The sequence below is a fragment of the Trematomus bernacchii genome, unplaced genomic scaffold (genome assembly GCF_902827165.1).
Source record: "Trematomus bernacchii unplaced genomic scaffold, fTreBer1.1, whole genome shotgun sequence".
NCBI lineage: Eukaryota > Metazoa > Chordata > Actinopteri > Perciformes > Nototheniidae > Trematomus > Trematomus bernacchii.
Window position 1 is genome coordinate 482,390 of NW_022987655.1, and position 27,839 is coordinate 510,228.

The following is a 27,839-nucleotide window of genomic DNA, read 5'->3' on the forward strand; positions in this document are numbered from 1 at the left end:
ATAGAAAAAAAACGTTCTTGTACGCATTAGAAACTTACCAGTGAACACAGGAGCCGATGGAGCTGCTCAGTCAGTTTGTGGCCGTTTCTCAATGTCGAGTAAACCTGCTGCAGAGCCACTATTTCAAGTAGACTACGTCATCGAGTGGCGCCGAATGACTGTTTAAAATGCATGTTAAATGCCCAGCATTCGGCGCCACTCGATGACGTAGTATACTTGAAATAGTGGCTCTGCAGCAGGTGTACTCGACATTGAGAAACGGCCATTCTGTCTGATCTTTAAGTTGTGCCTCTCTGTGAATACTCTCACTTTGAGATATTACATCAATACAATTGATGAAGCAATAACAATATTTATAAATAAGTCCAGCTTTGTAAATATGAGGATTTGTTGTTTTTCTGTTTTATATCATTGTGTATGTAATGTCTATGCCTCTGGACATTTGAATTGGTATTTTCTTACTGTTGTGTAAAAATAACAGTTAAGCTATTCATCATCGTGAAAGCAATGAACAGATGAATTGATAACATATGAATGTATAACTCAATAATTGAGGTTATAAACTATACTTAGTTAATGAGCCAGGGGGTTGGTTGTGCCAATGTAGATGGACCATGTCTCATAGTGACTTTTTAAAGGTCTATAGTTTTGAAAAATGCATTATAGCATTGCAAGAATATAAGCTTTCTATATGCTATTACTCCTTATTTCAACCCTATATCATTGCAATTCTTTCAAAACAAATTCTACATTTTTACGCATAGAGCCAGTATGAAAGCGGGCAACCTACTCCCAAAGCTTAAAGTAATATATCATTGTAAAGTTTAGACCAAAATCTATGTACCGTCACATTTTAAAGAGACTAAACACATCATTTGACCTTTTGAAATCTTGGGCTGCTGAAGTACCTATTGTTAATACCGCTGAAAATGCACTTATATAGTGTTCAAAAACTTTTCATACCTAGGTTATGGCTATTGACAAATGAACTACTACTTCTCTGAGCTGTTGAACAAATATCAGTCTTTCTTCAGCAAATGGTGCTTGTTTATTTAGTTGCACATGTGGACCTTAGGTCAAATTATAGATGATTTTATATTGGGGGTGGCATTGTTGGTACTGACTGGATATTTTGACAGACCGGTTAGTTTTAGACCTTATAAAAGAGTTGCTCTGATGTCCTTAGAGAAAAAAAGTCAGCCCCCGAAAAATGTATTGAAGTGAAATGCTAAGATCCTTAACCACCCTTATCATAACTACCAAATACCAATATTCATTCATTATCAGAATGTTAACTCTTTAAATGTTTCTTTACGTAATGCCATTGCTTGTGGGGTGTTTTTTCTTTATGGAATAGATCAATGATTCTCAAAAACAGGATGCATTTGTAAAGACACCAGAAAAACTGCATTTATTAGAGCAAACATGAACAATTGCTATATATGGTCGAAAATAGTAAAAAGCTACATTTTGAAGTCAATGTCATAATTATTTTATGCTGCAAGATAGAGAGGAGGAGGAGGAGGAGGAGGAGGAGGAGGAGGAGGAGGAGGAGGAGGAGGAGGAGAGGAGGAGGAGCAGGAGGAGGAGGAGGAGCAGGAGGAGGAGAGGAGGAGGAGGAGGAGGAGGAACAGAGTGACTTCATAGACGCTGCTTGTTCTAAATCTTTATTGAACGTATCGATCACTACAGTCTTCAGGATCAGCTTTAATACGTTGCTTCAAGAAAACTTGATTACAGACACAATCAGTGAGACACACGGTAACCAATGAGAAGCCTCTATTTAAAACATCATGTGACCCCAGGACAGGAAGTGGACTCCTCCTACAGAGGACACAGAGGACACAGAGACACTGAGGAGTCAAGCCAGAGCCTAAACCCAGCGTAGAGAGGTTCAGTGAATGTGGCTCTGAAGGTGTGGAGGAGGATCAGTGAGGAGGAGGAGACTCTGTAGAAGGAGAGAGAGCCAGCAGCATGATCCAGATACACAGCTACTCTACGAGAGGAGGAGGAGGAGGAGGAAGAGGAGGAGAAGGAGGAGGAGGAGGAGGAGGGGGAGATGGGTGTTTTTCTCTTATTGTGCCAGACAGAGTAACCTGTATCAGAGCAGGTCAGACTCCAGGAGTGATCATTCCTTCCAAACCAACATTCCACTCCCTCTCCTCTCCTCCTGATTCCTCTGTAAGTCACTGCTATAGAAACCCCTCCTCTCCTCTCGACCTCCCAGTAACAGCGACCAGTCAGAGCTTCTCTGCACATCAGCTGAGGATAGAGCTCAAACCTCTCTGGATGATCAGGATATCGCTGCTTCTCCTTCACACGTGTCACCGTCCTGTTGTCCTCAGACAGTTTGAGGTCTCTGAATGCTGTGTTTGAGTCCAGGGTGAGTTCACAGGAATCTGAGGAGAGACACAGACAGCAGTTTATCACCAGACTCACCTGAAGGCTTTCCTCTCTGTCAGTGATCTTTCTATAAAGCTTCAAGAGGTCATGTTCTAATGAATAAATAGCACCTCCATCATCTGTGTCTCTAGAGCAGGGGTCTCCAACCTTTTTTAGGGTGAGGGCTACTTTCAAAAAATAAAACAAGTCGTGAGCTACTTTTACTCCTTTTTTTGTTGTTTTTTGCAGTGTATATATTTAGCACATTTGAACATGATGACATGCTGACCTTTAACCTTTGTGTCTGTTTGGGTCTGTGGGACCCCTTCAGTGTTTACTCAAAGAACATGGATGCTATCTCATTCTCTTAACCTGCTTTATTTGGAGGGGGGTCCTCACCTCCTCTAGGGGGGACCACCTCCTCTAGGGGGGTCCTCACCTCCTCTAGGGGGGTCCTCACCTCCTCTAGGGGTCCTCACCTCCTCTAGGGGTCCTCACCTCCTCTAGGGGGGACCTCACCTCCTCTAAGGGTCCTCACCTCCTCTAGGGGGGACCTCACCTCCTCTAGGGGCCACCTAGGGGTATCTCTCTCTCCTGCTCTTTCTCTCTCTCTCTCTCTCTCTCTCTCTCTCTCTCTCTCTCTCTCTCTCTCTCTCTCTCTCTCTCTCTCTCTCTTAATAATAAACATATTTGTAAAGTGGGGGGATACAAACGGGATTTCGAAAAGAGTGGGGGGCATATCCCCCCTGTCCCAGGTGGAAACTACGCCATGCGTGTGTGTGCGTCAAGTGCAATAAATATATATGCAAGTTGCAGCACACAGAGTAAAGCTCTGCCCCTCATGTGCTGTAGAGGCTGCATGATAGGCTGCTCAATGGGGCTGATGTGTTGTAGAGGCTGCATGATAGGCTGCTCAATGGGGCTCATGTGCTGTATAGGCTGCATGATAGGCTGCTCAATGGGGCTGATGTGCTGTAGAGGCTGCATGATAGGCTGCTCAATGGGGCTGATGTGTTGTAGAGGCTGCATGATAGGCTGCTCAATGGGGCTGATGTGCTGTAGAGGCTGCATGATAGGCTGCTCAATGGGGCTGATGTGCTGTAGAGGCTGCATGATAGGCTGCTCAATGGGGCTGATGTGTTGTGTAGATTCTGCCAGAAGGGAAATCAGCGGGGAGGTGCCTTTTCTTCCAGACTGCAACGCTGGTCCCGCAAATCAAGCAAGAACGTGATTGGTCGATATTCATTGTGGGGGTGGGGGGAGGAGGGGTGTTAGATAGATATAGAGTTGTAGTAAGTAGATAGAGTTCGCTATGATTGAGGTTTGGTTTATGCATAGGGTAGATTCTTTTAATTACATTTCCTTTTTTGTTTTGTGTATTTTATACATTTTGGATTTGCTTGGCGAGCTATTTTTAGAACATGCCCCGCGGGCGACTCACGTTGCCCCTGCGGGCGACTAAGTGCCCGCGGGCACCGTGTTGGCTACCCCTGCTCTAGAGAGAAGCTGACTGATCCACACTTACACTTCCTCAGACCTGCTCTCTGCTCTCCACCATGGTCCAGCCTGGAGGAAGAAACACATGTGAGAAACAGAACAGCGTATTGTTAGAATAAAGTATTTATCAATGTTCATCATAATAATAAATCCTATGTGTCCGAAGGGAGCAGGAGGGAGCAGATGCTTATTGATCCCCCTCACTTCCTGCTGATCAATGATTATCCTTTCAATCATCTCTGCAAGTTATTCCTACTTACATATTTACATTTATACATTTACAATCATTTCTCCTCTTCAATCTCCTTTCTTCATTCTCATACTTTCCCAAAGAAGTGTTTCTGTGCATCCTTCAAAGTGAATGCTATGTGTGCTTTGTTTGAACTCCTGCTCCAAGCCGCTCCATGAAACCCCCCCCCCCACAGATTGTTCTGCTCTTCTCAGAGTTCTTCTGACCTTGAGTTGTTTCAGATGTAGACCTCCTCTCAGATGATACCCCCCCCTCTCTGTCTATGAACAACGTCTGTAGTGTCCTAGGAAGTAGATGATCTCTTGCTCTGTACATGATGCCGTTTGAAATGTAACCAGATCAGTAAACTTCAGTGTGTGTGACTTCAAGAATAATGAATGAGTGTGTTCAAGACAACCTGGTCTCACCAGAATGCGTGACTCCACCACGACTCCTTAACACCGCATTGCGTGGTGGAGTCACGAACTTTGCTACATGTACGTGTCTGCACCACGCAAACAACCCCAATGTAAAGTGAATGAGGCTCCTTTGTCGTGGTGCACACACGCATTTCTACAACGTCCAGCAGTGAGCTTTTATTCTATAAAACGTTTTTAAAATCTACTGTATAGCTTGTAGTAACTCACGGGAGGCTTCTTTTATTTTATTTGTATTCATAATAATTTTTATTTTTCGTCAGAATGTATTATGGTGCATTATTCACCAATTTTTGTTCTCAAAAAACAGTGCATTGTGTGAAATACAACTGTGATTTTTATTAAATTAGTTCGTTTTTAAGGAAGGCCAGAGCTTCAGCTGTGTCAAAGAGATTGTTCCCTTTAGTTTACGTTATTTAAAAGATAATTATATTCCTATGTGATTAAGTACCCTTTATTGTATTACGGACCCAAAGAGCTGAGCGTCCATTCCCATTGGATAACGGAGGACTTTACACCCGGAAGTAAGTATTCTCCTTACTGTCGATTGATTTTACAGTGATATCAGCACTACTCATCAACTCAAAAACACCAGATTATCCTTGTTAATTACACAACATTGATTGGTTTAAATTGTGTGCAATGCTTTTGGATTTTCCCCTTTTTTTCAAATCCGGCCCAAAACTTCATTTTATGTGGCCCCGCAAGAGCTTGCAAAGAATATAATAAGTTTATTATACGGTTACATGCCACTTTACAGAAGCAGGTTGCCCATAAACTACATGTCCCACAATGCATCTCGTTTTGTGACATGCGCACTGAAGAGACTTGCAATTATTTGCCCTGGACTTCTGCTTTCAGACGTAGTTAATTACTAAGTTATTATCCTATCCGATAATAATCCAATTCAGGCAATAATGTAATATAATACATTCTTTTATATATATATTATATATTTATATAGTTACAACCGGCCCTTTGAGTGCAACCTTTATGCGAATGTGGCCCGCGATGAAATTTAGTTTGACACCCCTGGTTTAGGCCATCAGTGATCCATGCACTGTGACTTTGTTTGTCTCTCTCTGCATTGTTTCACAGGACACTTTTTGTCACAAAGTGATTTCAAAATGTTTAGAAATTCCTCATATGCCTTGTCCATATCGTCTCTCTCTCATATACTACCCTCCAATTGTGATTAAAGTATTCTTTAATGCATTTATGTTTTCTTCAGTTCTCAATCTTTTGTATTTGAAATGGCTGGAGACTTTAGGTTTCTTATAACTGCAGTGATAGACAATAAGAACAGGTGAATGATCACTGATGTCACTATATAGTAGTCCCTGCTGTATTGTTCTCCATAATGTTTGTGAATATGTTGTCTATTCATTTAGCAGAGAAGTGATTCTACTAGGTCTGGTGATTTTAGGATACAAACCCATACTGTACAATGCATTGATGAAGTCTTCTTAAGTCTTTAACCCTAACCCCTAAGATAAACATCATGTTTTGTAATGTTTTAGTAAACATGTTTCTATCCTATCTGTAAATGTGTCAATACAGGTTCCAGGAGCTCTGTATATACAGCTCACAATAACATGTTTAGACCTTTCCATACACATGTCTACTGTAACACATTCAAACAAATCATCAACAGCTGTTGTTATGCTCTCCACCACCTTACTAAGTGAAACAATTTATAACCCAAAAAATCACCTACTTCAAATTAACGCATATTAAAGACATGAAAAGTCTAAAAAGGATAGAAAATCCACTTTGCTTCTTCCGACTCATGCACTTGAGAGAAGAAGAAGAAGAAGAAGAAGAAGAAGAAGAAGAAGAAGAAGAAGAAGAAGAAGAAGAAGAAGAAGAAGAAATGATGTGAAGATAATCAGAGAGTCTTTATCAATTCAATCACATTTCACGGTGGTGCAGGTGGAAAAGTCCGGATCGTCCCTCTGGGAATCATAAATGTCAAACAGAATATCATCTCAACACATTTAGCAGTTGGTGAGATATCTCAGTCAGAACCAAACCCATAAACTGACCATCATTATCCTCCCTAGAGCCAGGAAACCAGTGGTTCTGATGTTTGGACTGAATGGCTGTTTCCATGTAATAAGACTTGAAGGTTAACTCACTGCTGTGAACATAATCAAGGGAAATGAGACGTCTTTCATGATGGAAGACTAGAGATGAAGGAGATGAAATTAGAAAAATAGGAGGAAGTCAGTCTGTCCATACCTGAGTGTCTCCAGACTGCAGAGTGGATCCTCCCGTCCAGCAGAAAGCAGCTTCTCTCCTGAGTCTCCTGGATGATTGTAGCTCAGGTCCAGCTCTCTCAGATGGGAGGCGATGGAGCTCAGAGCTGAAGCCAGAGAAACACAGCCTTCCTCTGACAAAATAGCAGGTTATATTCCTTATATCAAGTCACTGGATCTTGTTGCATAATTATTTGTACATTGTCCAGTATAAGTTCCACCCCACAGAGAACCATCTGTTTTCCCACAGAGAACCATGGCCCTAAACCTGACTGACCCTTATTCCTGCTGCTGGGAGATGAGGCACGATACCAGCAGATCCCAACACCCACTGAGGGTGTGGACACAGCTCTCTTTCTAGTTATACAGGAAGTGGATGGCTCTTACTGTGTCACAGTATACTCCTGCAGTAGCCTACCATCTACAAGACACCCTGGGGGGTCACAGTAATAACCCGTCCCTTCCTCCCCAAGTCATGTTGGACGGCAAATGATACCTCCTTCCACCTGTAGGGGGCTGGGCCATTAGCAATGACTAGGACAGAATCTGCAGTGAGCAATCCCAGTGAGGCTGAGCAATGTGCTCCTCTGATGTTTAGAGCTTACCCTACAGTCCCCTTTAAAACATGGACAATGACACTGTCTGCCTCCATGCAACATTGAACAGGAATTTAAATCACAACTGTCCAATCCTATGTCAGGACAAACCTCCACAGTTGCGGCTTTCACACCAGCGCTTTTCCCTTTCTAGCTCCTAGCGAGAGCTTTTCTGGTTCAGCTCCGGTTTCCCTTTTCAGCTCCCGCTCTGTTCACACCGCCCAGAGCTGCCGCTGCTGCGTCATGACGTCACAGTTTACGTCGCTGATTTTCTCCCACAACAACAACGGGGGGGGACTGCGTCGGGTCGATGATCGTGTTGCTTTTAATCATAAGAAGCCAGATTAAACTAAATAACGACTTCTCCAACCTTATACTTTTCTCCAGAGTGCCGTGGTTCATTGTTTATTAATGTGTTTCAGCAGCATTTACCGACCGCTGCGGTGCTGGCTGCTCTTCCACGGGAGTGTATTCTCCCGTTAGCTCCGGGTTAGCTCACACGGCTCTAAAGTATTCACTGTCTGTCACACAAGCAGCTGATACATATCCCCAGTTCCCCTTAAGTGAATGTGTGTCAGTCTGAATTGACGCTGTTTGGCATCACAACGCTGTTATGAAAGTTTCTCTGGTATAACATGGGTGATGTTAGCATAGCAACCGAAGCTAAACTGACTACTTGCTAAGCCGTTTTCTAGAGGCACATTTTATCGGCGTATTTTTCATTATGATTCTACTTGTGATAGTCGGACATGACAACCTGTACAGCCCATGTATTGATTCCATCCGATAGCTGCTATAATAACAAACCAAACGTCTGCCTGCTCTCCACAATGATCAATAACAGCGAACGGATGGTCAAAGTAAGGTTTCCTGCACGCCTCGACGTAAGAGACGCCGCGTCATAGCTCCGAAGCTCTTGCCTCTGGACCGACAATTTTTTGGAGCTGGAAGTGAACCGCATTCCGGAGCTATGACGCGCCGCCGCTGCGGTGTGAACAGGAAAAGCGCCGGTGTGAAAGGGGCAAGTGTGTCCCTGTGGCCCCTTCTGACCACCTGAGCAACAACAGCTGTTCTCCAAGCCCTCAGCTCTGCCTCCTGAACTCAGTGTGCATCAGTCCCATCCAACATCCTGACACTGAGTCAGCAGTTTCACAAAGGTTAAGGAATTGTGGTTAGGAAGAGACAAAAGGCGATATATTTTGGAAGGTAATTGGATTCCTAAAATGCTGATCTATAAAGGTTCTACTACCCCTCACCTGGAACCAACAGGGTGACCCTGCCAGAAACTAGTGACCCTGACCTCTCTGCTTTCAGGGGTACCTCAGCCCCAACACCATGTGGAGGTGATGGTTCTCTGAGGGGGATATCAGGAGTCTAAAAACATGATGCATGGCTGTGAAAAATTAAAAAAATTATATTTATATATAGCTATATTTTGGTACACTCTTTTTTAAAGACCTACCTTTAGGGTCTGATGAGGATTCTGATGAGGATTCTGATAATTCCTCTAATAGATCATTCCTCGGGATCTTCTTCAAAACTTCTCTGGTCACTTTAATGTCGCGTCTGCCGTAGTGCGTACGCATCAGATCCACTGTTTCCATCCGGTCTGCTTTCTCTAGGTCACTCTTTGGGATTCCTGGGAATTCTAGGACCTCCTTCTCCAGATGCCACTTGAATTCTTTAAATTCCTCTTCCTTCAAAGCTTTTAAAGTTTTTAATAGGACTGTATGTGTCTCCATCTTTTCTACCTGCAGAGCAAAGATACCAAGAAAGAAAATATTTATCTTACAGAACTATATGTTCTTATTTTGTACTTTTGAAAACCATAACAGGCCTTCGGGATCCAAAGAACAGCTGCCATGTGACTTTGAATGGTGTTACGACCCTGGGTCGTTATGTCATTTGTGTGCAGATATTTCTTCTTCCTCCTGTGTCTGTGTGGCTGCGTGTGAGTAAGCAGGTGGTGCCCGGTTGCTGATTGGCTGCCCTAGACAGGCTGATTGGTCCACCTGAGGAGACGGGAGCATTTAAGCTGTTCCTTGGCCCTTTCTGACTCGACTTCTCCTACTCCCAACACTGTTGCGTATATATATATATATATGTTCTGTTGTGCTGTGGGTGTACTTATACCGTACACCAGTCATTTTGCTTGTTTTGAAACCTCAGAAGTAGAAACTACTTTAACCTGTCCTTGTGGACACACTTGAATTTGCCCAGGAGTGTGAAACCCTTTTCTTTTGGTTTATTCTCGTTTTCTCCTGTTTTTACGTCAGAGTAGGTAAGAAGCCTGTACGTTTATTTTTCTTATTTGTTAGGCAAGATTTGTTCAAAGATTTGTTTGTTTTGTAATTAAAATTACCAAACGGCTTTCTCTGTCTCGGTGTCCATGTTCTTGGGAATGGGAAGAGTGGGGAGAGTGCACATTTTGTGCTGCGCCTAGGTTCCCCTAGACCTGGGCGTAACAATGGCTTCAATTCAGATGTCGACATTCAGGAAGTCAATCCTAAACTTGAAGACAGCACAGTGAGTTCTGTCTTTTCCTTTAATGTCTTGGTTTGGTAACCTGACTTTAAAGAGCAGAAACTGTCTCAGTCAGATCATAAAGTGGTCTTGCAGACTGAGTCACAGCTAAAGCTGGAGCCCCTGCTCATCAGACAGTTACAGAGGCTGTCTAACTCCATGTTCAATGAAGACTCCCACCCCCTGCAACCTGAGCTTCAGCTTCTTCCTTCGGGCCGGAGGTTAATCTTCCTAAAGGTGTAGAACCAAGAGGTTTAAAAACAGCTTTGTGGATGTTCTGGAGCCAGAGGGACTTTTTAAAGATGTGTCTGTTGTCTATATTGTATGAAGCATGTTCATATTTGTGGAGCCCAATAGAAGATTTATGACCCTGATTTTGGTACATCTCATATTTGGATTAACATTCATAACATGCATTTGCTTACGGTTTAAATCCAATCCAATCCTTCTTCATTTATATAGCAGATTTAAAAACAACAGAGTTGACCAAAATGCTGTAGATCAATATATAAAAAGCAGCAGAAATACATTTAGACAAAACCGATAGGACAAAAAACAAATGTAAAAGCACAAGACAATAAAACCATACTTATAGCCACAGAAACGATGTAAAAACAATATAAAACACAAGAAAATGATGAAATAAAAGTTATATTGTGTTTTATATTTCTCGTTTATAAATCCGCTTCATATCTCCATTTTACAGGAAGTAGGAAAAAAAGAAGAGGAAGAGGAGGAAGAAGAAGAGTCAGACGAAGGCAAGATGAAGGTGGAGGCGTCCCTCAGGGCACAGTTTCAAGACAACTCAATTCCAGAGGCGACAAAAAGGCAGTGTGAAAGTTGAGAGGCATTCACACACACACACACACACACACACACACACACACACACACACACACTCACTGTGTACGCCACAATGGATACCTTTTCTTACTTCTGCAAACCAAGTTTACCTACCGGTACAAATAAGTACCATGAGAGAAATAAGAGAGTGACTCAGCCGGCGACCACACACCTGGTTCTGGTCTCTGGCAGTAAGCTGGTTACTGGACACAGAGCTGGGTCCAGGTCCAGGTCCAGGTCCAGGTCCAGGTCCAGGTCCAGGTCCAGTTCCAGGTCCAGGTCCAGGTCCAGGTCCAGGTCCAGGTCCAGCAGAGTGTGGTGTTTGCTATGGGCTTGAAGAGACACATAACGTTTGAGTGAATAATGAGTGCTGAGCTGTGACATGGAGAAGAGTGATGGACAGGTGGAGATGTCATGTTCCCCAGAGCTTTTAGAGGGGGGGGGGCTTCCTCCTCTCTGTCCTCACACTGATCCATAGCAGAGCCCCCACCTTCACACAAACACAACAACATGCTCATTCATTACCACAAGCTTCACATCACAGGTAGCCCCTCCTCTCAGATATTCAGGAACCTTGTTGGAGCCTCAACAGGACCGGATCAGCCCAGAATGTTCCCCACAGCCCCAGAACCACACAGAAACCCAGTGTGTTGACCCCTAAATATGTGTTAGTGTGTCACAGTGTATCACAGCACACACAAACAGTCACTTCAATGTACATCCACAGGTAATGTACAGCCCAGCCCCCCACAAGATATCCCACACAACTGAACTGCGCTCAGTAACCATTCAACAAAACTTCTTTGTTAGGTTTAGAAAAAACATAATTTTTTGGCTTAAAATATGTACATTAATTACATGAAAGCAGTTACGGACTTTAATTAAAACGAGGTCTTTTGTGAACTGATAAGAAATGTGTTTTTGATATATCAATGAAAATAGGAAAAACAAGTTCCCTGATAACTAAGTTACAATGAGGTTCAAATCTAGGGGAAGAATATTTTTGAAGTTTGATATAATCTCCCATTTATTTTTCATGCTAATGTTTTGTATAGCCCAACATATATATCAAAACATGTACTGTTATATATGTTTTTCGAATTCGGGCAATCCAGATGTATCATCTAAAACTTAAAAAAAACATTTGACATTTTCAAGGCTATTCAGTGAAACCAGGTCAGTGTTGAAAGACGGGCCCTTCACACTCCTTCCCTTATTCAGAGTATTAGTTAGACATAAAATCAGTCACAACTTGTTAGAGCGGGTTCTGACACGCCCTGCATTTCTCTCTGATGACGAGAACTCAGAGAACAATCAGACTGCAACTCATTCTACCCGAAACACTGACAACAGTACATGGAGATCTTTCTAAACTCATTCTGCTTTCACTCAGGGAGAAAGCCTACACAATATTTCAGACAGATGTTTAGAATCAGCATCAAGAAACATGTGTCCTGTCCAGGTAAACAGTGACTCTGTCCAGGTAAACAGTGACTCAGCACCATGTGATCACAGTGATCCTGATGGTGGAACAGATTCCTATCGGAGGATTCTTACCTGCTGAACTCTCTTCAGGTCTCCCTCATTTCCCTTATTCAGAGTATTAAAGCTCCCATGTCATGCTTTTCCGGTTATTACCCGTCCCCTTGTGTGTTATGAAGGTTTTTATGCATGTAAACGGTGTGCAGAGTCAAAACTCTGAAAGTACACCCTGTAGCGAGTAAAACTCTAACACAGAAAATACCTCCCCAAAACGCCTCGTTGGAGATACGTCACTGCCCATTTGAGTCTTCCATTTAGTTCCGGGTACGGCCTGATGTCATGCCGTACCCGGAACGAAATGGACCAATCCCGAAGAGCTATGGCCACACCCAGCGGCGCTGGCCGCACCCTCTGCCAGCCTAACATTTACTGTTGGAAGCTCTGGTTCAGTTCACAATTGATCCAGTCATGCCACTGCCAAGGACCTGTTTCCTGAAATGTGAGGAGAAATCTGAGCTGTTTGTCCTACCGACGGAAGAACCACAACGAAGTCAGTGGTTGACATTTCTTTTTAACACTGTTCCTTCAGAGGTTCGAAGAACTGGCATTTCACAGACGAAAGCTTCCAAAACATTGCCCAGTTTGAGGCCGGATATGCACAGCATTTGAAACTGAAGGACGATGCTATTCCTAGTTTGTTTGGACCGTTTGGAGCAGGGGAAGATTCGGGTACACAACCTGTAAGTTTGCATTGTTATTTGTGTATTTATCAAACAAGACTGTTTAAATGTGTAAACTGTGTTGGACTGCTAAGCCATTGACACAGTGCTAACTGTGCTAACTAAGTTGCTAGCGTTTCCATATATCAACTCTAATATCAGCAGATCGCCTTACATACATGTATCTCATAGCAGGAGAATGTCTGCATTCACACACGAAATACTCATAGACAGTATACTCCGGGTGATTTGCCGTACGGTCAGTCGCAAAACGTAATTACATTATAGCTGGCGTAGCGTGTATGCTACCGAGCTAACCAACGGAGCTAGACATGGGTTTGCTCGGGAAAACACGTTCTTGCTCGACTAATATGAATCACTAGCTTTTGTTCATAGTGGTTTTATTACACTAAACAAGCCCAGCTCATACAGTATACTCCGGGTGATTTACCGTACATTGTGACAGTACATGTACATACTGCATGTATAGCTAACGAGGCTAGCTATACATGCTAGCGCAAAAACAATGTATTCATGACCGTTACAATGAATGACCGAACGTAGCAGACTACCCGTCTAAGATTGCAATTATAAACACGTTATTGCTAGCCTAATATGAACCACTAGCTTTTGTTCATAGTAGTTTTATTACTCTACATTATAGTTGCCGTTCCTCCGAGCTAGCGTTCATATCGTGTTAGCTACCAAAGTAAACAAAGCTAGGTTAGCATATTAGCTGGCAAGCTGTTCATTAGATGGATTAGATAGATCCACAGTCCTACCACAACTACTACTAACGAATCTAAAACAACTAAGTTTCTCTAATATTTTGTGCTTTGCATTTGATTTCGTCCAGCCAGATCCTGGCGGACAATACATGATGGGACTACCACACTGATGCATCGTGCTAAAAAGCCCCGGCTGCTATAAGCAAGATGCCGACAATGGGGAGTAATTGATGATATACCGTGTATATATGTATATTTACGTTCATTTTGTACATTTCTAAAAATAAAGTTTAATCAAAATACTTAGTAGGCCTATCCTTTCTTCCCTGAATTATTTGCTCCTATAATATATCATTCATATATAGCAAACCATGATTTGATTTCTCATCAAACAGTAGTAGTTTATAAAAATAACTTACTCTTTGTTATGACCGGCTCGTAGGCCACAACGAAAGACAAGGAGACATACACGAGTTTACAAAACCACGGCACATTTATTGTGATAAATGCAGAGATAGGTGGTCGAGGGGAGAGGATTGCTGAGCCGCTTTGGAGAGAGAGAGGGGCCGCCGTGTGACTCCGGGCAGCTGGGCTTAATAGCACCTCGGCTCCGGCCAGGTGTCCGTGATCGCGCTGATTAGCCTCTTCCGCTCCACCCCATTGTAAGACAAAGGCCCTGGGGCCGTCACACTCTTCTATAACAACAGTTGTAGGTACAGTTCGGTTAGTTAGCATATAAAATATACGGCTCTACCGACGCCATTATAAGACTGATGTTCCGCTGAGAGCGAGCCGGAAAAAGCACTGTTAAACATGGGCGGAGCCTCTCTGGTGGTTGACTAATCAGAACAGAGTAGCCGAGCTGACCAATCGGACACTAGGCTCACAGGGAGTGGGGGGCAAGAGCTCCAACGATTCGTTTAGTGGAGAGAGTGAATACTGCTGAATACACATACTTTACAGAGATGCTGTATGCGAAACCAATGTGAGTTTGGAAAATTGCACAGTATAAATCTATTTTAGTATACCTCAACAATGTAATTATGATCAGTGGAAATGGCCATGACATGGGCCCTTTAAGAGTTAGACATAAAAACAGTCACAAGTTGTTAGAGCGGTTCTGACACGCCCTGCATTTCTCTCTGATGACGAGAACTCAGAGAACAATCAGACTGAAACTCATTCTACCTGAAACACTGACAACAGTACATGGAGATCTTTCTAAACTCATTCTGCTTTCACTCAGAGAGAAACCCTACACAATATTTCAGACAGATGTTCAAACAGACCCTGGATATGTTTGAGTTATCTTAACTGACCCTAACAAACGACATCTCGCTAAGTGGTCCTACGACGCTGGTTATCAACTCAGTAAATCAACCAGGGTTTCACAAACAAGCGTACTGACAGCGCAGCGTCATACTTCATGATTGAATAGTAAACTATCATGTTAGACAAATATGAAGACGTTCAACTTTTAACATCCATGACTTAAACACTTTATCCAGGATAAAAGCCACACAGTTGCACGTGCAAGGTCAATACAGAACAGCTGGTTAAAAAAAAACTACCAAGTGTTTGAATGCGTTCATTAACAGTTTTATGATATCACTGCATGTTTACTCACAGACTCTCTTCAGGTCTACTCACAGACTCTCTTCAGGTCTATTCACAGACTCTCTTCAGGTCTATTCACAGACTCTCTTCAGGTGAGGAGGAAACTCTGCTAATTTCTTCCTCTTCAGTCCTGAGTCTGCCTGCATCTGATCTGAGGACGCCTTCACACCCTCAGAAATCCAGAGAGTAAAAACACGTCAGAGTCACGTGGAAACCGGCCTTACAGGTTGTAGTCAGCCTGCCAGACTCTCCCTCACCTCCCTGATTCAGACTATTAAGAGTTAGATAAAAACAGTCACAACTTGTTAGAGCGGGTTCTGACACGCCCTGCATTTTTCTCTGATGACGAGAACTCAGACAACAATCAGACTGCAAATCATTCTGCCTGAAACACTGACAACAGTACATGGAGATCTTTCTAAACCCATTCTGCTTTCACTCAGAGAGAGACCCTACACAATATTTCAGACAGATGTTTAGAATCAGCATCAAGAAACATGTGTCCTGTCCAGTGTTGGGCAAGTTAAATGTAATACAGTACATATTACTTATTACTGTCTCTTTTAAGTAATAAGTTACATTACAATATTACTGTCTCTGAAATGTAATGAGTCACACTACTTTTGTCACACTACCAGCTGCTCTTGCAGTAATAAGTAGCACCTTTCTTACTGTCCTAATGTGCACAATGTAGTGACTGCTTTTTCCTCTTTTGTTTTCTTAGTTGTGTTCTCTGTATTTTATGTCTGTGTTCTGTGTTCTGTGTAACGTTGCTGCCTTCTTGGCCAGGTCAGCATTGAAAATGAGATTTTATCTCAATGCTTTTATCTGGTTAAATAAAGGTTAAATAAAATAAAATAAATAAATGTTATATTACTTTTGAGTTGCTTTCACCAAAATAACCACAAAAGAATGGCAAGGTATTTTAAATGCTAAAATGTAGTTTAGTGCAGCTCATTATACATCCAGTGAAAGGCAATGTGGTATAGCACAATAACTGTGTAGGCCCTTAAGGCTACTAACAACTTTTATTACACGGCTAGTTGAATACTCGATTCTGATTGGTCAATTCAGAACACGTGACACGTTGTTAATACAGTAGTACAGACAGTTCAGAGTTTACTGAAGAGTTTAGTGTGTGTTTCAAGAGTTTACTGTGTGTGTGAAGAGTTTACTGTGTGTGTGAAGAGTTTAGTGTGTGTGTGAAGAGTTTAGTGTGTGTGTGTGAAGAGTGTGGCACAATCTGGTGGAACATTTGTGAATTACACTAAAATCCAAAACATTAATGTTTTTTATCTTGGCGAAATAATGGTTTAATGACCCCAATGTAATGATCATGTATGATTCTGCAGATGTTGTCTACACGTGTATCACAACGGCTTATTTTTAGAGTGATTTTGAAAACTCGGTTAGCGAAGTTTATTTTTGTCAATATGAGATGCACTGTTTTCATGTCCCATGTACTTATCTGTACATATGGCTTCACGCACTACTAACGGCGAGTAAAGCAAGCACTGCTGAATAAAGTATGATTTTATCTTTTACGAAACGTTTTTTTTCATAATGGAATGCAGTTGGAGGTCAACCAATCACAGAACTTGAGGCAAAGCGGAACAATAGCTGAGGATTCTGGGTAGTGTAGTGTCTTCGGCCATCCTAAACTCTGAACAAATATTTGTTTCTCCGAATCGAAGGGGAAAATTACAAAAGCATTGTACACAATTTAAACCAATCAATGTTGTGTAATTAACAAGGATACTCTGGTGTTTTTGAGTTGATGAGTAGTGCTGATATCACTGTAAAATCAATCGACAGTAAGGAGAATACTTACTTCCGGGTGTAAAATCCTCCGTTATCCAATGGGAATGGACGCTCACATTGCTCTCTGCGTCCGTAATACAATAAAGGGGACATGATCAAATAGGGATAATTATCTTTTAAATAACGTTAACTAAAGGGAACAATCTATTTGACACAGCTGAAGCTCTGGCCTTCCTTAAAAACTAACTCATTTAATAAAAATCACAGTTGTATTACACACAATGCACTGTTTTTTGAGAACAAACATTCGTAACTAATGCACCATAATACATTCTGACGAAAAATAAAAATGATTATGAATACAAATAAAATAAAAGAAGCCTCTGCGTGATGCAGACACGTAAATGTAGCAAAGTTCGTGACTCCACCACGCTCTGCGGTGTTAAGGAGTCGTGGTGGAGTCACGCATTCTGGTGAGACCAGGTTGGTCTAGGTCAGGGGTCGGCAACAAGCGGACCGCGGTCCGGATCCGGACCCAGACGCCGAACTATACGGACCCGGACCTATAATCAATACATTAATAGGGGATTTCAATTTTGACGGGGTGATTCTATTTTAACCGCTGCCGACAGGGGGCGAAAGAGACGAGTGAGCGATACAGGGAGAGAAACACAAAAGAAGAGACGAGAGAGCGGCAGAGAGAAGAGGAGAGGAAAGTGAGTGAAGAGAATAATTAGCGATACAGAGAGAGAAGCGGAGAGGAGAGTGAACAGGCGTGTTAGCGGCAGACAGGGAGAGACAAACAATGACACATGGCGCTCTCCAAGAAGAGGAAAGTGTAATTACATGCTTTTAACCCTGAGTGGACGGACTCATTCATGTTCATCCTGCCCACTGGGAGCACAGAACCAGTGTGTCTCATTTGTTCAGAGACCGTGGCGCTCATTAAAAGCAGAATACAAAAATCAAGTAACTGTATTCAGCTCGCGTTATATTCGAAAAACGAGTAATCTGATGACAGTTACTTTCGTAAACCTGAAGTGAATACATTTTGGAATACTTATTGGAATTATTGGTGGAAAAGTTTCCTCATAAAATGTAATATTCATTACCAGCAGAACTGTGTGCACACTGCACAGCGCTGCAGCATGTCTGTGAGGCCCCGCCCCCGCACGCAGATCAGAGAGAGATCTCTTTTAAAATATATAGAAACGGAGATGGTTCGATAAAATGTGCAAGATAACGTTTATGTAGCATTTCTTTATTGTCGAAATGATGACATTTCATAACGGGATCAAATCAAAGTGAATGGCCTGCTGCTGCTGAATGCATGGGGCAAGTGACTGGAAACAGTTTTAAAAGTTATTACGTTGTTTCAGATAATAAATAATAATGGTAATTCATTCTATTTAGGGGCGCCTTTCAAAGCACCCAAGGACACCTGACAATTCATAACATATTCTAAGGAAAGGTTTAAGAGAGTACAAATAATGCAGTCCGGGTGATGTTTTTGATGTGGGCTGCAGATGAGAGGGAGCTGTCCAGAATGACACCAAGATGTTGTGTTTGAGTTGTGCTCTTGATAAGCCATTAAAACAGTAAAATAAGTGTCTCCTGTTCACCAACACATACCCATCTGTTATGGAAAAAGAAAGTATTCCAAAAGTATTCGAAAAGTAATCTGAATGCGTTACTTTTTTAAGACACGTAACTTAACTGTATTCGGATTACTTTCAGAGCCATGTATTCAGTAACCGATTACATTTACAAAGTAACCCTCCCAACCCTGATTAAAAGTGCCAAAACGCCACTATGAGACAAAACACAAAGTGTTTGACCAAACATTCCCTCTCAAGTCAGAACTGAGGTCACAAAAAATAAGCAGTCTCAGAGCCCAATATGATCAGTCCACCAGGATCAAAATTAAAACTAAATATGGTTCCAGGGCAGGCTAACCGAGGCTAACCGAGGCTAACCAATGAGCACCTGCATGTGTGTATGAGAATGGCCCTGACACCATTTCAGCCCAGATTTAAACTCCTGGCAGGACAAGCTCCAGCTCAATTCTCGCACTGAATAAAACAAAGTGAGTGAGGGACTGCAATATAAGAGGGAAAGAAAGAGAAACTTTAAAACGGTTCAATTGTTATGATGTGTAAAGACTGATATGTTCTATAATCGTCTGAAACTGTTAAGTCATGATGTGAAACGGTTAACAAAGCTATTTTATTTATTTCTCTATTTTATTTTTAAATGCAGCCCGAGAGGAACATTACACATATCCACAGTATTTACTGTATATCTGTATAGTTCAATGTTAATTGACAATAAATATTGTTGTTTATGAATTGTACTTTCTTTATTTGATTGGCAGTCAGTTGTTGATTACATGCAGACGTTGATAAAGCTACAGGCTACTTCAATATATATCACACTAATTCATAAAGCAACTTAGACATTTTGATGTTCTGGACCTTTGCATGGGGAGATTTTCTCTAACTGGACCTCGTTGAATTTTAGTTGAATACCCCTGGTGTAAGACATTAAGACATTAAGACATTTTAACTGTCAGAAAACACCATGGAATACTTTGTGAATATGATATTTTAAAGTAAATAAACAGAGAAGAAGAACACTAGTGTTTAAAGGGAATGGGCTCTGGCTGTATTTAGAGACTGGTTGATGGGAAATACAATTTAAACAGACTTGGACAGTTACTGAAAACCTGGATCAGTGCTGCCGTCATTTTAAGTTACGTTGCTGCAGTTCAGACGCTGATACTAGAACAGAAGACGGACCCCTCCACTAACATATCTCATGCTATCACAAACATCCCATCAGAAAACTCAATGCTCAATCAAACAGTTTCAGATACAAAGTCCAGCTGACATGAGACTCCACTGGAGTGTCTCTGACTGCAGTATCAGTAAAGACATGAAGGCCCTAAACACACAGTGAATGTGGAGAGACCACAAAGAGGTTATATCATATATGTTATGTTTACTCTTCTATGCTGAACTTATTTGTAAAAAACACGTCAGTCACGTTGATCAGAGCTGTTGGACCGGATCAGACACTGCCTGCATTTTTCACTGCTGATGATATCTCAGATTACAATCAAACTGCTGCCAAAAGCTGTTGGCACCAATACAAGTTAAACGGTGATATAGAACAATTGATCGTGATGATCAAACTTCTACAGATTCCTCTGGTAGGATTCTCACCTGATGAACTGAGTTTTAGGAAACAAAAATACTTTGTCAGGTTAGGTTACTTCTTGTTTGGAATTATCCCCAGATATATATTCTCAAATAAAAAAGCACTTCAATCAGATTATCACCTGCTGAATTCCCTTCAGGTCAATTGAGACGGCTTCACATGAGGAGGAAACGCTTCCTCGTCAGTCAGAAACCCAGTCAGTGAGAGGTGGTGTAGTTCTACCAGCTGGCCACTAGGTGGTGCTAACGGACCCTCTAATGCAGGGGTCGGCAACAGGCGGACCGCGGTCCGGGTCCGGACCCAGACGCCGACCTATACGGACCCGGACCTATAATCTATACATTAATAGAGGATTTAAATTTTGACGGGGCGATTCTATTTTAACCGCCGCCGACAGGGGGCGAAAGAGACGAGTGAGCGATACAGGGAGAGAAACACAGTGAGAGTAGCGAGAGTAGCGGGAGACAGTGAGAGTAGCGAGAGTAGCGGGAGACAGTGAGAGTAGCGAGAGTAGCGGGAGACAGTGAGAGTAGCGAGAGTAGCGGGAGACAGTGAGAGTAGCGAGAGACAGTAAGAGTAGCGGGAGACAGTGAGAGTAGCGAGAGTAGCGGGAGACAGTGAGAGTAGCGAGAGTAGCGGGAGACAGTGAGAGTAGCGAGAGACAGTGAGAGTAGCGAGAGTAGCGGGAGACAGTGAGAGTAGCGAGAGTAGCGGGAGACAGTGAGAGTAGCGGGAGACAGTGAGAGTAGCGGGAGACAGTAAGAGTAGCGGGAGACAGTGAGAGTAGTGGGAGACAGTGAGAGTAGCGAGAGTAGCGGGAGACAGTGAGAGTAGCGGGAGACAGTAAGAGTAGCGGGAGACAGTGAGAGTAGCGGGAGACAGTGAGAGTAGCGGGAGAGTAGTGAGAGGAAAGTGAGTCAAGAGAAGAGTTAGCGATACATTGAGAGAAGAGGAGAGGAGTGAAGAGAGTTACTAGTATTTATCATGTAAACAGGGAACATGAATAACCCGATCTCTCTGTGCTCATATAAACACCATATCCCCAATATGATCATAACCGGGATAATACTCATAAACGGCTTACTGATGTCCATGTAGAGACGCAGTCAGTGTGTTTTACTGGAGCCTCAGTTCGATAAGACATTATTTTCTGAGTTCTTTAACTTAGGTACTCTCTCTCAAAATGGTAATGTGCATTATGTTTTAATTATACTTCTTATCATTCAGAAGCTTTTTGTGTGTGTTTATGTTTTACTGCGTGCTTATAGGCTATTTCCATCCCAGTATTCAGTTAACTATTTATTTTCTGTGCACATTACATACAGTAGACTAGCTAATATTCTACCTACTGCTTGGGACTTTGAGTCTTCAAAATGTCCAATGTCACAGACTGGGACTTACTTTAGAGTCAGTTGTATTTACATTCAGTATGACTTGTTATGATTCAATGTGAAAGAGTATACTGCTCAATAAATAATTATCACTTCACCACCTCTCTTGACATCTAGGCACTTGAGAGTGAGTCAGAGGCAGAATACAGGGACAGTGGAGAGAGGTCCATTGCTGAGGTGAGTGATGAAAGGGAAATGACAGTTGAGAGTAAATTGTGATGTGGACTCTCATCCCAGGATTTTAAGGAAATCAGTGGGGATATTGAACAGGAAACATTTCAGTCAAGGGGCATCACATGACCAATATAGACAGAAGAGCAACATTTATTTGAACATTTAAGTCAATGATACCATTCCTAGGTGAACTTAACATCCGTATGGAGTCAGATCAGTCTCAATATTAATAAATGCTCACAGAAGGATTCACAAATGTATTTTGCGATTTATATATAAATGACTCTCCACAACAATATCTCTCAATGCACTCACAAATATTTATTGTTGTATATAAATGTACAAAAAATGGGCATTTAAACTGCTTTTTATTCATTCAAAGACAGCTCTGAATTAATAATCAAATATGTTTCCTTTCTTTACTACTGGATGAAATTACAAAATGTACCCATCATTTTCCTCATGCCACATAAAAATATCAAACCACCTGTTAAAATGCACCAGAATACAGGAAATCTATATTTTTTTTCACCCCCACACCCCCCGTTAAAAATGTCCCCCCCACATTCAGGATGCTTCCTACGCCCATGCCCTCACCCCTAGATTCCACCGGGTCCGTCTGCGCCGCGTTGCGGTTTTGGTCCGGCCTCCTCCGGCGTCATACCCCACCAGGCGCGTTTCAGAAGCATTTCAGAAGCGGAGCGTCTTGCCTGCCGGCTCGCAGTTTTTGTTGATTTGGGCATATTTCCTGGACAGGCTACTTTGTACAGACAAAGTTAATAATAACTGTAATATTCCAGTTATAAACGACATGAATCAAAGATGTGTTGCTGTATTTTAGTGGTAAAAAAATGCATTTATCATCATAATTATTCTATATATATATAATTTACACAGTGCCTGTAAACCGGAGGAGAACGCTGGCATTTCTCCTCCTACTTGAAAGACTACGGAGGGATAGGGTCTGCAAAATTAGTTTGTGTGTGTGTATATAGCTCTGAACGTTCCACTTCAAATATGACATGTGGGGTACCTCAAGGCTCCATCTTGGGGCCTCTTCTCTTTAACATCTACATGCTACCACTGGCTCAGATAATGAAAAACAACAAAATAAGTTACCATAGCTATGCGGATGACACACAAATTTACGTAACAATTTCACCAGGAGATTATGCTCCAATTCAAACACTGAGTAAGTGCATTGAACAAATCAATGACTGGATGTGTCAGAACTTTCTCCAATTAAACAAAGATAAAACTGAGGTAATGGTTTTTGGAGCCAAGGCAGAACGTATAAAAGTTAGCGCTGAGCTTCAGTCTGCAATGTTCAAAACAACAGATAAAGCCAGAATCTAGGTGTAGTCATGGACTCTGACCTGAGTTTCAACAGTCACATTAAAACAGTTACTAAATCAGCCTACTATCACCTGAAGAACATACCTAGGATTAAAGGACTAATGTCACAGCAGGATTTGGAAAGACTTGTCCATGCTTTTATCTTCAGTAGACTCGACTACTGCAATGGTGTCTTTACAGGCCTCACTAAAAAATCTATTAGAAAGCTGCAGCTAATTCAGAACGCCGCTGCTCGAGTCCTCACTAACACTAAGAAAGTGGATCACATCACTCCTGTTCTGAAGTCCTTACACTGGCTTCCTGTGTGTCAAAGAATAGATTTCAAAATATTGTTGCTGGTTTATAAAGCTTTGAATGGTTTAGGCCCAAAATACATGTCTGACCTACTGCTAAATTATGAACCATCCAGAACCCTCAGGTCTTCAGGGACTGGTCAGCTTTCTGTCCCCAGAGTCAGAACTAAACATGGTAAAGCAGCATTCAGTTATTATGCTCCGAATATCTGGAACAAACTCCCAGAAACCTGCAGGTCCGCTGCAACTCTTACTACTTTTAAATCCAGGCTGAAGACTTTTCTTTTTGCCGCTGCTTTTAATTGAACTATTCACATCTTAAACTGCACTGTAACTTTTAACTTTTATTCATGTATTTTTTCTTTTAATGTTTATTTTATTATCTTTCCTTTTTAATGACTGATTTTAAATGCCATTTTTAAAATGTCTTCCATTTTTGTAAAGCACTTTGAATTACCTTGTGTTGAAAGGTGCTATATAAATAAACTTGCCTTGCCTTGCCTTGCCTTGCCTTGCCTTGCCTTGCCTTGCCTTGCCTTGCCTTGCCTTGCCTTGCCTTGCCTTGCCTTGCCTTGCCTTGCCTTGCCTTGCCTTGCCTTGCCTTGCCTTGCCTTGCCTTGCCTTGCCTTGCCTTGCCTTGCCTTGCCTTGCCTTGCCTTGCCTTGCCTTGCCTTGCCTTGCCTTCCTGCCTGCCTGCCCGACCTTACGTTACGGCTGCGCCGCGACAAAAATAGGATTTGATCCTAATTTTAGAGGAGCCCTGCGCCGAGCCGCTTCTGGGACGCTTCTGAGCCGTAACGCGCCGCGTGTGGTGGAATAGCACCCATTGACTAGAGTGGCCGCGATCGCCGCGATCGCCGTGAGCACCGCGGCGCAGCCGTAACGCGCCCGTAACGCGCCCGTAACGCGCCCGTAACGCGCCCGTAACGCGCCCGTAACGCGCCCGTAACCCCTAGATTCCACCGGGTCCGTCTGCGCCGCGTTACGGCTGCGCCGCGGTTTTGGTCCGGCCTCCTCCGGCGTCATACCCTACCAGGCGCGTTTTAGAAGCATTTCAGAACCGGAGAGTCTTGCCTGCCGGCTCGCAGTTTTTGTTGATTTGGGCATATTTCCTGGACAGGCTACTTTGTACAGACAAAGTTAATAATAACTGTAATATTCCAGTTATAAACGACATGAATCAAAGATGTGTTGCTGTGTTTTAGTGGTAAAAAAAATGCATTCATCATCATAATTATTCTATATATATAATTTACACAGTGCCTGTAAACCGGAGGAGAACGCTGGCATTTCTCCTCCTACTTGAAAGACTACGGAGGGATAGGGTCTGCAAAATTAGTTTGTGTGTGTGTATATATATAGGTCTATATAGCTCTGAACGTTCCACTTCCTGCCTGCCCGACCTTACGTTACGGCTGCGCCGCGACAAAAATAGGATTCGATCCTAATTTTAGAAAAGCCCTGCGCCGAGCCGCTTCTGGGACGCTTCTGGGACGCTTCTGGGACGCGTCTGAGCCGTAACGCGCCGCGTGTGGTGGAATAGCACCCATTGACTAGAGTGGCCGCGATCACCTTGAGCACCGCGGCGCAGCCGTAACGCGTCCGTAATGCGCCGCAGACGGACCCGGTGGAATCTAGGGGTAACCGCCGCAGACGGACCCGGTGGAATCTAGGGGTAACGCGCCGCAGACGGACCCGGTGGAATCTAGGGGTCAGAGTGGCTTGGATTTTGGGTCAAAACAAAAAACCATTTACTGATGGAGAGGTTGTCAAGGAGTGCATGAGTGCAGTAGCTCAAACCTTGCTTGAGGGAAAACAAAAAGAAGAGCTTTGTGAACAAATTAAGCAAATACCTTTGTCAGCATCATCAGCCACAAGGAGGAGTGAAGTATTAACCCAGGATGTGCTAGCCCAGCTGGATGAAGCCCTTCATAAGGCACCCTGTGTAAGCTTAGCTGTAGATGAGTCCACTGATGTTTCTGACAATGCTCAGCTGTTCATTTATGTAAGGTTCTTCAACAAAGACAATAAAGTGTTCTGTGAAGACATGCTAGGTGTAACTCCCCTTCAGACCAGTACAAGAGGAGAGGACATCTACCTGGCCATTAAGGAGATGTTAACAAAGCGAGGAATAGAGCCAAAACAAGTGGTTTCAATAACCACAGATGGAGCCCCTGCCATGATAGGGAGAGAGAAAGGAGCTGTGTCAAGAATGAAAGAGGATAATCCTGAGCTCATCTCTTACCATTGCATCATCCATCAATCTGTCCTGTGCTCCTCCCTGTCAGATGAGCTTGCTGAGGTGATGAACACAGTGATGAAAATGATCAATTTTCTCAGGGCATCCTCTTCCTATCAGCATCGCATGCTCAGGGAGTTCCTCAGAGAAGTTGATGCAAACGCTGATGATCTTTTGCTGCACAACAATGTGAGATGGCTCAGCAAAGGCAGGGTATTGGAGCGCTTTTGGTCCATCAGAAGGGAAGTAGCAGCTTTCTTGGCAGAGATGAGAAGTCAGAAGGCAACACAGTTTTCTCTGTTTTTAGAAGATGAGAAAAAGATGGATAATGTGGCCTTTTTGGTTGACATCACTTCGCATCTGAATGAACTGAATTTGAAGCTACAGGGCAAGGACAATTCAATTTGTGAATTGATGACAGCTGTCCGCTCCTTTCAGAGGAAACTTGAAGTGTTCAAGGAAGATCTGCAGGGAGACTGTGCACACTTCCCAGCAGTGCAGGAACAGGTTCAGGGACAGAGAAATGTGTCTTCTTTTGTTGACTTTGTTGATAAGCTGATTGTAAACTTCAGCAAACGTTTTGACAGCTTCAGCTTTGGACGGCAGCTCACCATGTTCATTCAGAACCCATTTCTTATCACAGATGTCAGGGAGTTCTCAAAGGAAGTCACACAGCACTTCAAGTGGGCAAATGCTGGGCTAGGGTTAGGGTTAACTGTTAAGTCATGATGTGAAACTGTTAACAAAGAAAAAGGGAAACTCAAGCTGCTGCTACACTTTATTTTATTTATCTAAAATTAAGCACTTTAAAGATGCACATATTTTCAAAAGCAAATTTTATTTATTTTATCTGTTTTATTTTTAAATGCAGCCCGAGAGGAACATTACACATATCCACAGTATTTACTGTATATCTGTATAGTTCAATGTTCATTGACAATAAATATTGTTGTTTTTGAATTGTACTTTCTTTATTTGATTGGCAGTCAGTTGTTGATGACATGCAGACGTTGATAAAGCTACATGCTACTTCAATATATATCACACTAACTCATAAAGCAACTTAGACATTTTGATGTTCCGGACCTTTGCATGGGGACATTTTCTCTAACTGGACCTCGTTGAATTTGAGTTGAATACCCCTGGTCTAGGTATAGTGGTTTTAGATCAGGACCTGGTCTAATGTGGCCAGGATGCGAAAAAGCACTGAAATCTCTCTTTTTTGTATTTTCACAAATAGAATTAAGGTTTCCCAAATCTGAAACTGTGTTATAAAGAATGTTTAGCCTCTCTGGGATAATCCAGTCCAAATAAATCGGCTATGCAGCGATTTAAGAGGTTCAAACACGGAGGATTGTTCGCTCAGCGCTGTAAATTAAATTTCCCTTAACTTTCCCCTTAACTGCCGAATCGGAAGCTCTGAATCGGAAGCCAACAGCGTCGTTGTGTCAGCAACGTGCAGTCAGGGGAGGCACGGATTGGCCGTCGGGAGAGTCGGGACTTATCCCGGTGGGCCGCTGGCCAGCTGTGAGTTCTGGAGAATCACAGAACGGCCGGACGCCAACGGCCCGGTTCGCTTACCTCCGACAACACACTGTGGGCGGGACTAAGACACAAGGATAGGAGTCGAGGAGGGGAGTCAAGGAGGGGAAATTACAGAAATGAGAAACCTTCACTGACACTATCCAACGTGTTTATGATGTCATCAATGGGCGTCTGCTGTGGATGAACTACAGTTCTCTGTACAGGACTACAGTTAGACTCTGGATACTTTGCACCGTGCTCTCATGGGTTTGTTTCAGTGGCGTCACCTGGCCTGGGCATTCGGGGCTTTAGCATATTAAGATATGCATTTTTTTTTTTTTCTGTAGCCCCGGACAATTCTCCCTCAATAATATAATACATTAACCGGGCTTTAACTGAACCTCGTGACACTTGAGAGGACGGCAGGTTTGTAATTTCCTGTGTTCAGTGAATACAACAGAGGCAAGACACCAGACCATTCAGAGAGTTGCATGGAACTTCCTATGTCCATCATCTTGAATAAATCCGACGACTGAATGCCTAAACCCGCCATTACCTTAACAGGTCACCG

At 42.7% G+C, this 27,839-nt stretch overlaps 2 protein-coding genes across 5 annotated transcripts in view; one reads left to right on the forward strand and one right to left on the reverse strand.

Moving 5' to 3' along the window:
* Window positions 1–27,839, forward strand: part of LOC117486600 (zinc finger protein 84-like) — a 113,039-nt gene that overhangs the window by 29,359 nt on the left and 55,841 nt on the right. The gene's annotated exons all lie outside the window — the stretch shown is intronic.
* Window positions 1,030–15,495, reverse strand: LOC117486603 (stonustoxin subunit beta-like). Of its 4 annotated transcripts, none has more exons than XM_034135109.1 (6): window positions 15,391–15,495; window positions 10,938–11,097; window positions 8,862–9,150; window positions 6,787–6,937; window positions 3,908–3,948; window positions 1,030–2,399 (listed from the first exon to the last, which is right to left on the reverse strand). In XM_034135109.1, the coding sequence occupies exons 3-6, from the start codon at window positions 9,139–9,141 to the stop codon at window positions 1,825–1,827; spliced, it is 1,047 nt and encodes a 348-aa protein (XP_033991000.1). In that variant the 5' UTR covers window positions 9,142–9,150; window positions 10,938–11,097; window positions 15,391–15,495; the 3' UTR covers window positions 1,030–1,824. The 4 variants fall into 4 exon arrangements, with proteins under 4 accessions (XP_033991000.1, XP_033990999.1, XP_033990998.1 ...); XM_034135108.1 differs by having other exon boundaries at window positions 15,368–15,472; XM_034135107.1 differs by having other exon boundaries at window positions 15,322–15,472.

Bases quoted from the DNA above. Each gene is read 5' to 3' on its own strand.
- LOC117486603 (XM_034135109.1), bottom strand. From the start codon at position 9,141: ATGGAGACACATACAGTCCTATTAAAAACTTTAAAAGCTTTGAAGGAA. The intron at 6,938-8,861 runs GTAGGTCTTTAA...CTATTTTGTCAG, and splicing joins ATCCTCATCAGACCCTAAAG to AGGAAGGCTGTGTTTCTCTG. The intron at 3,949-6,786 runs GTATGGACAGAC...TTCTTCCTCCAG, and splicing joins TGCAGTCTGGAGACACTCAG to GCTGGACCATGGTGGAGAGC.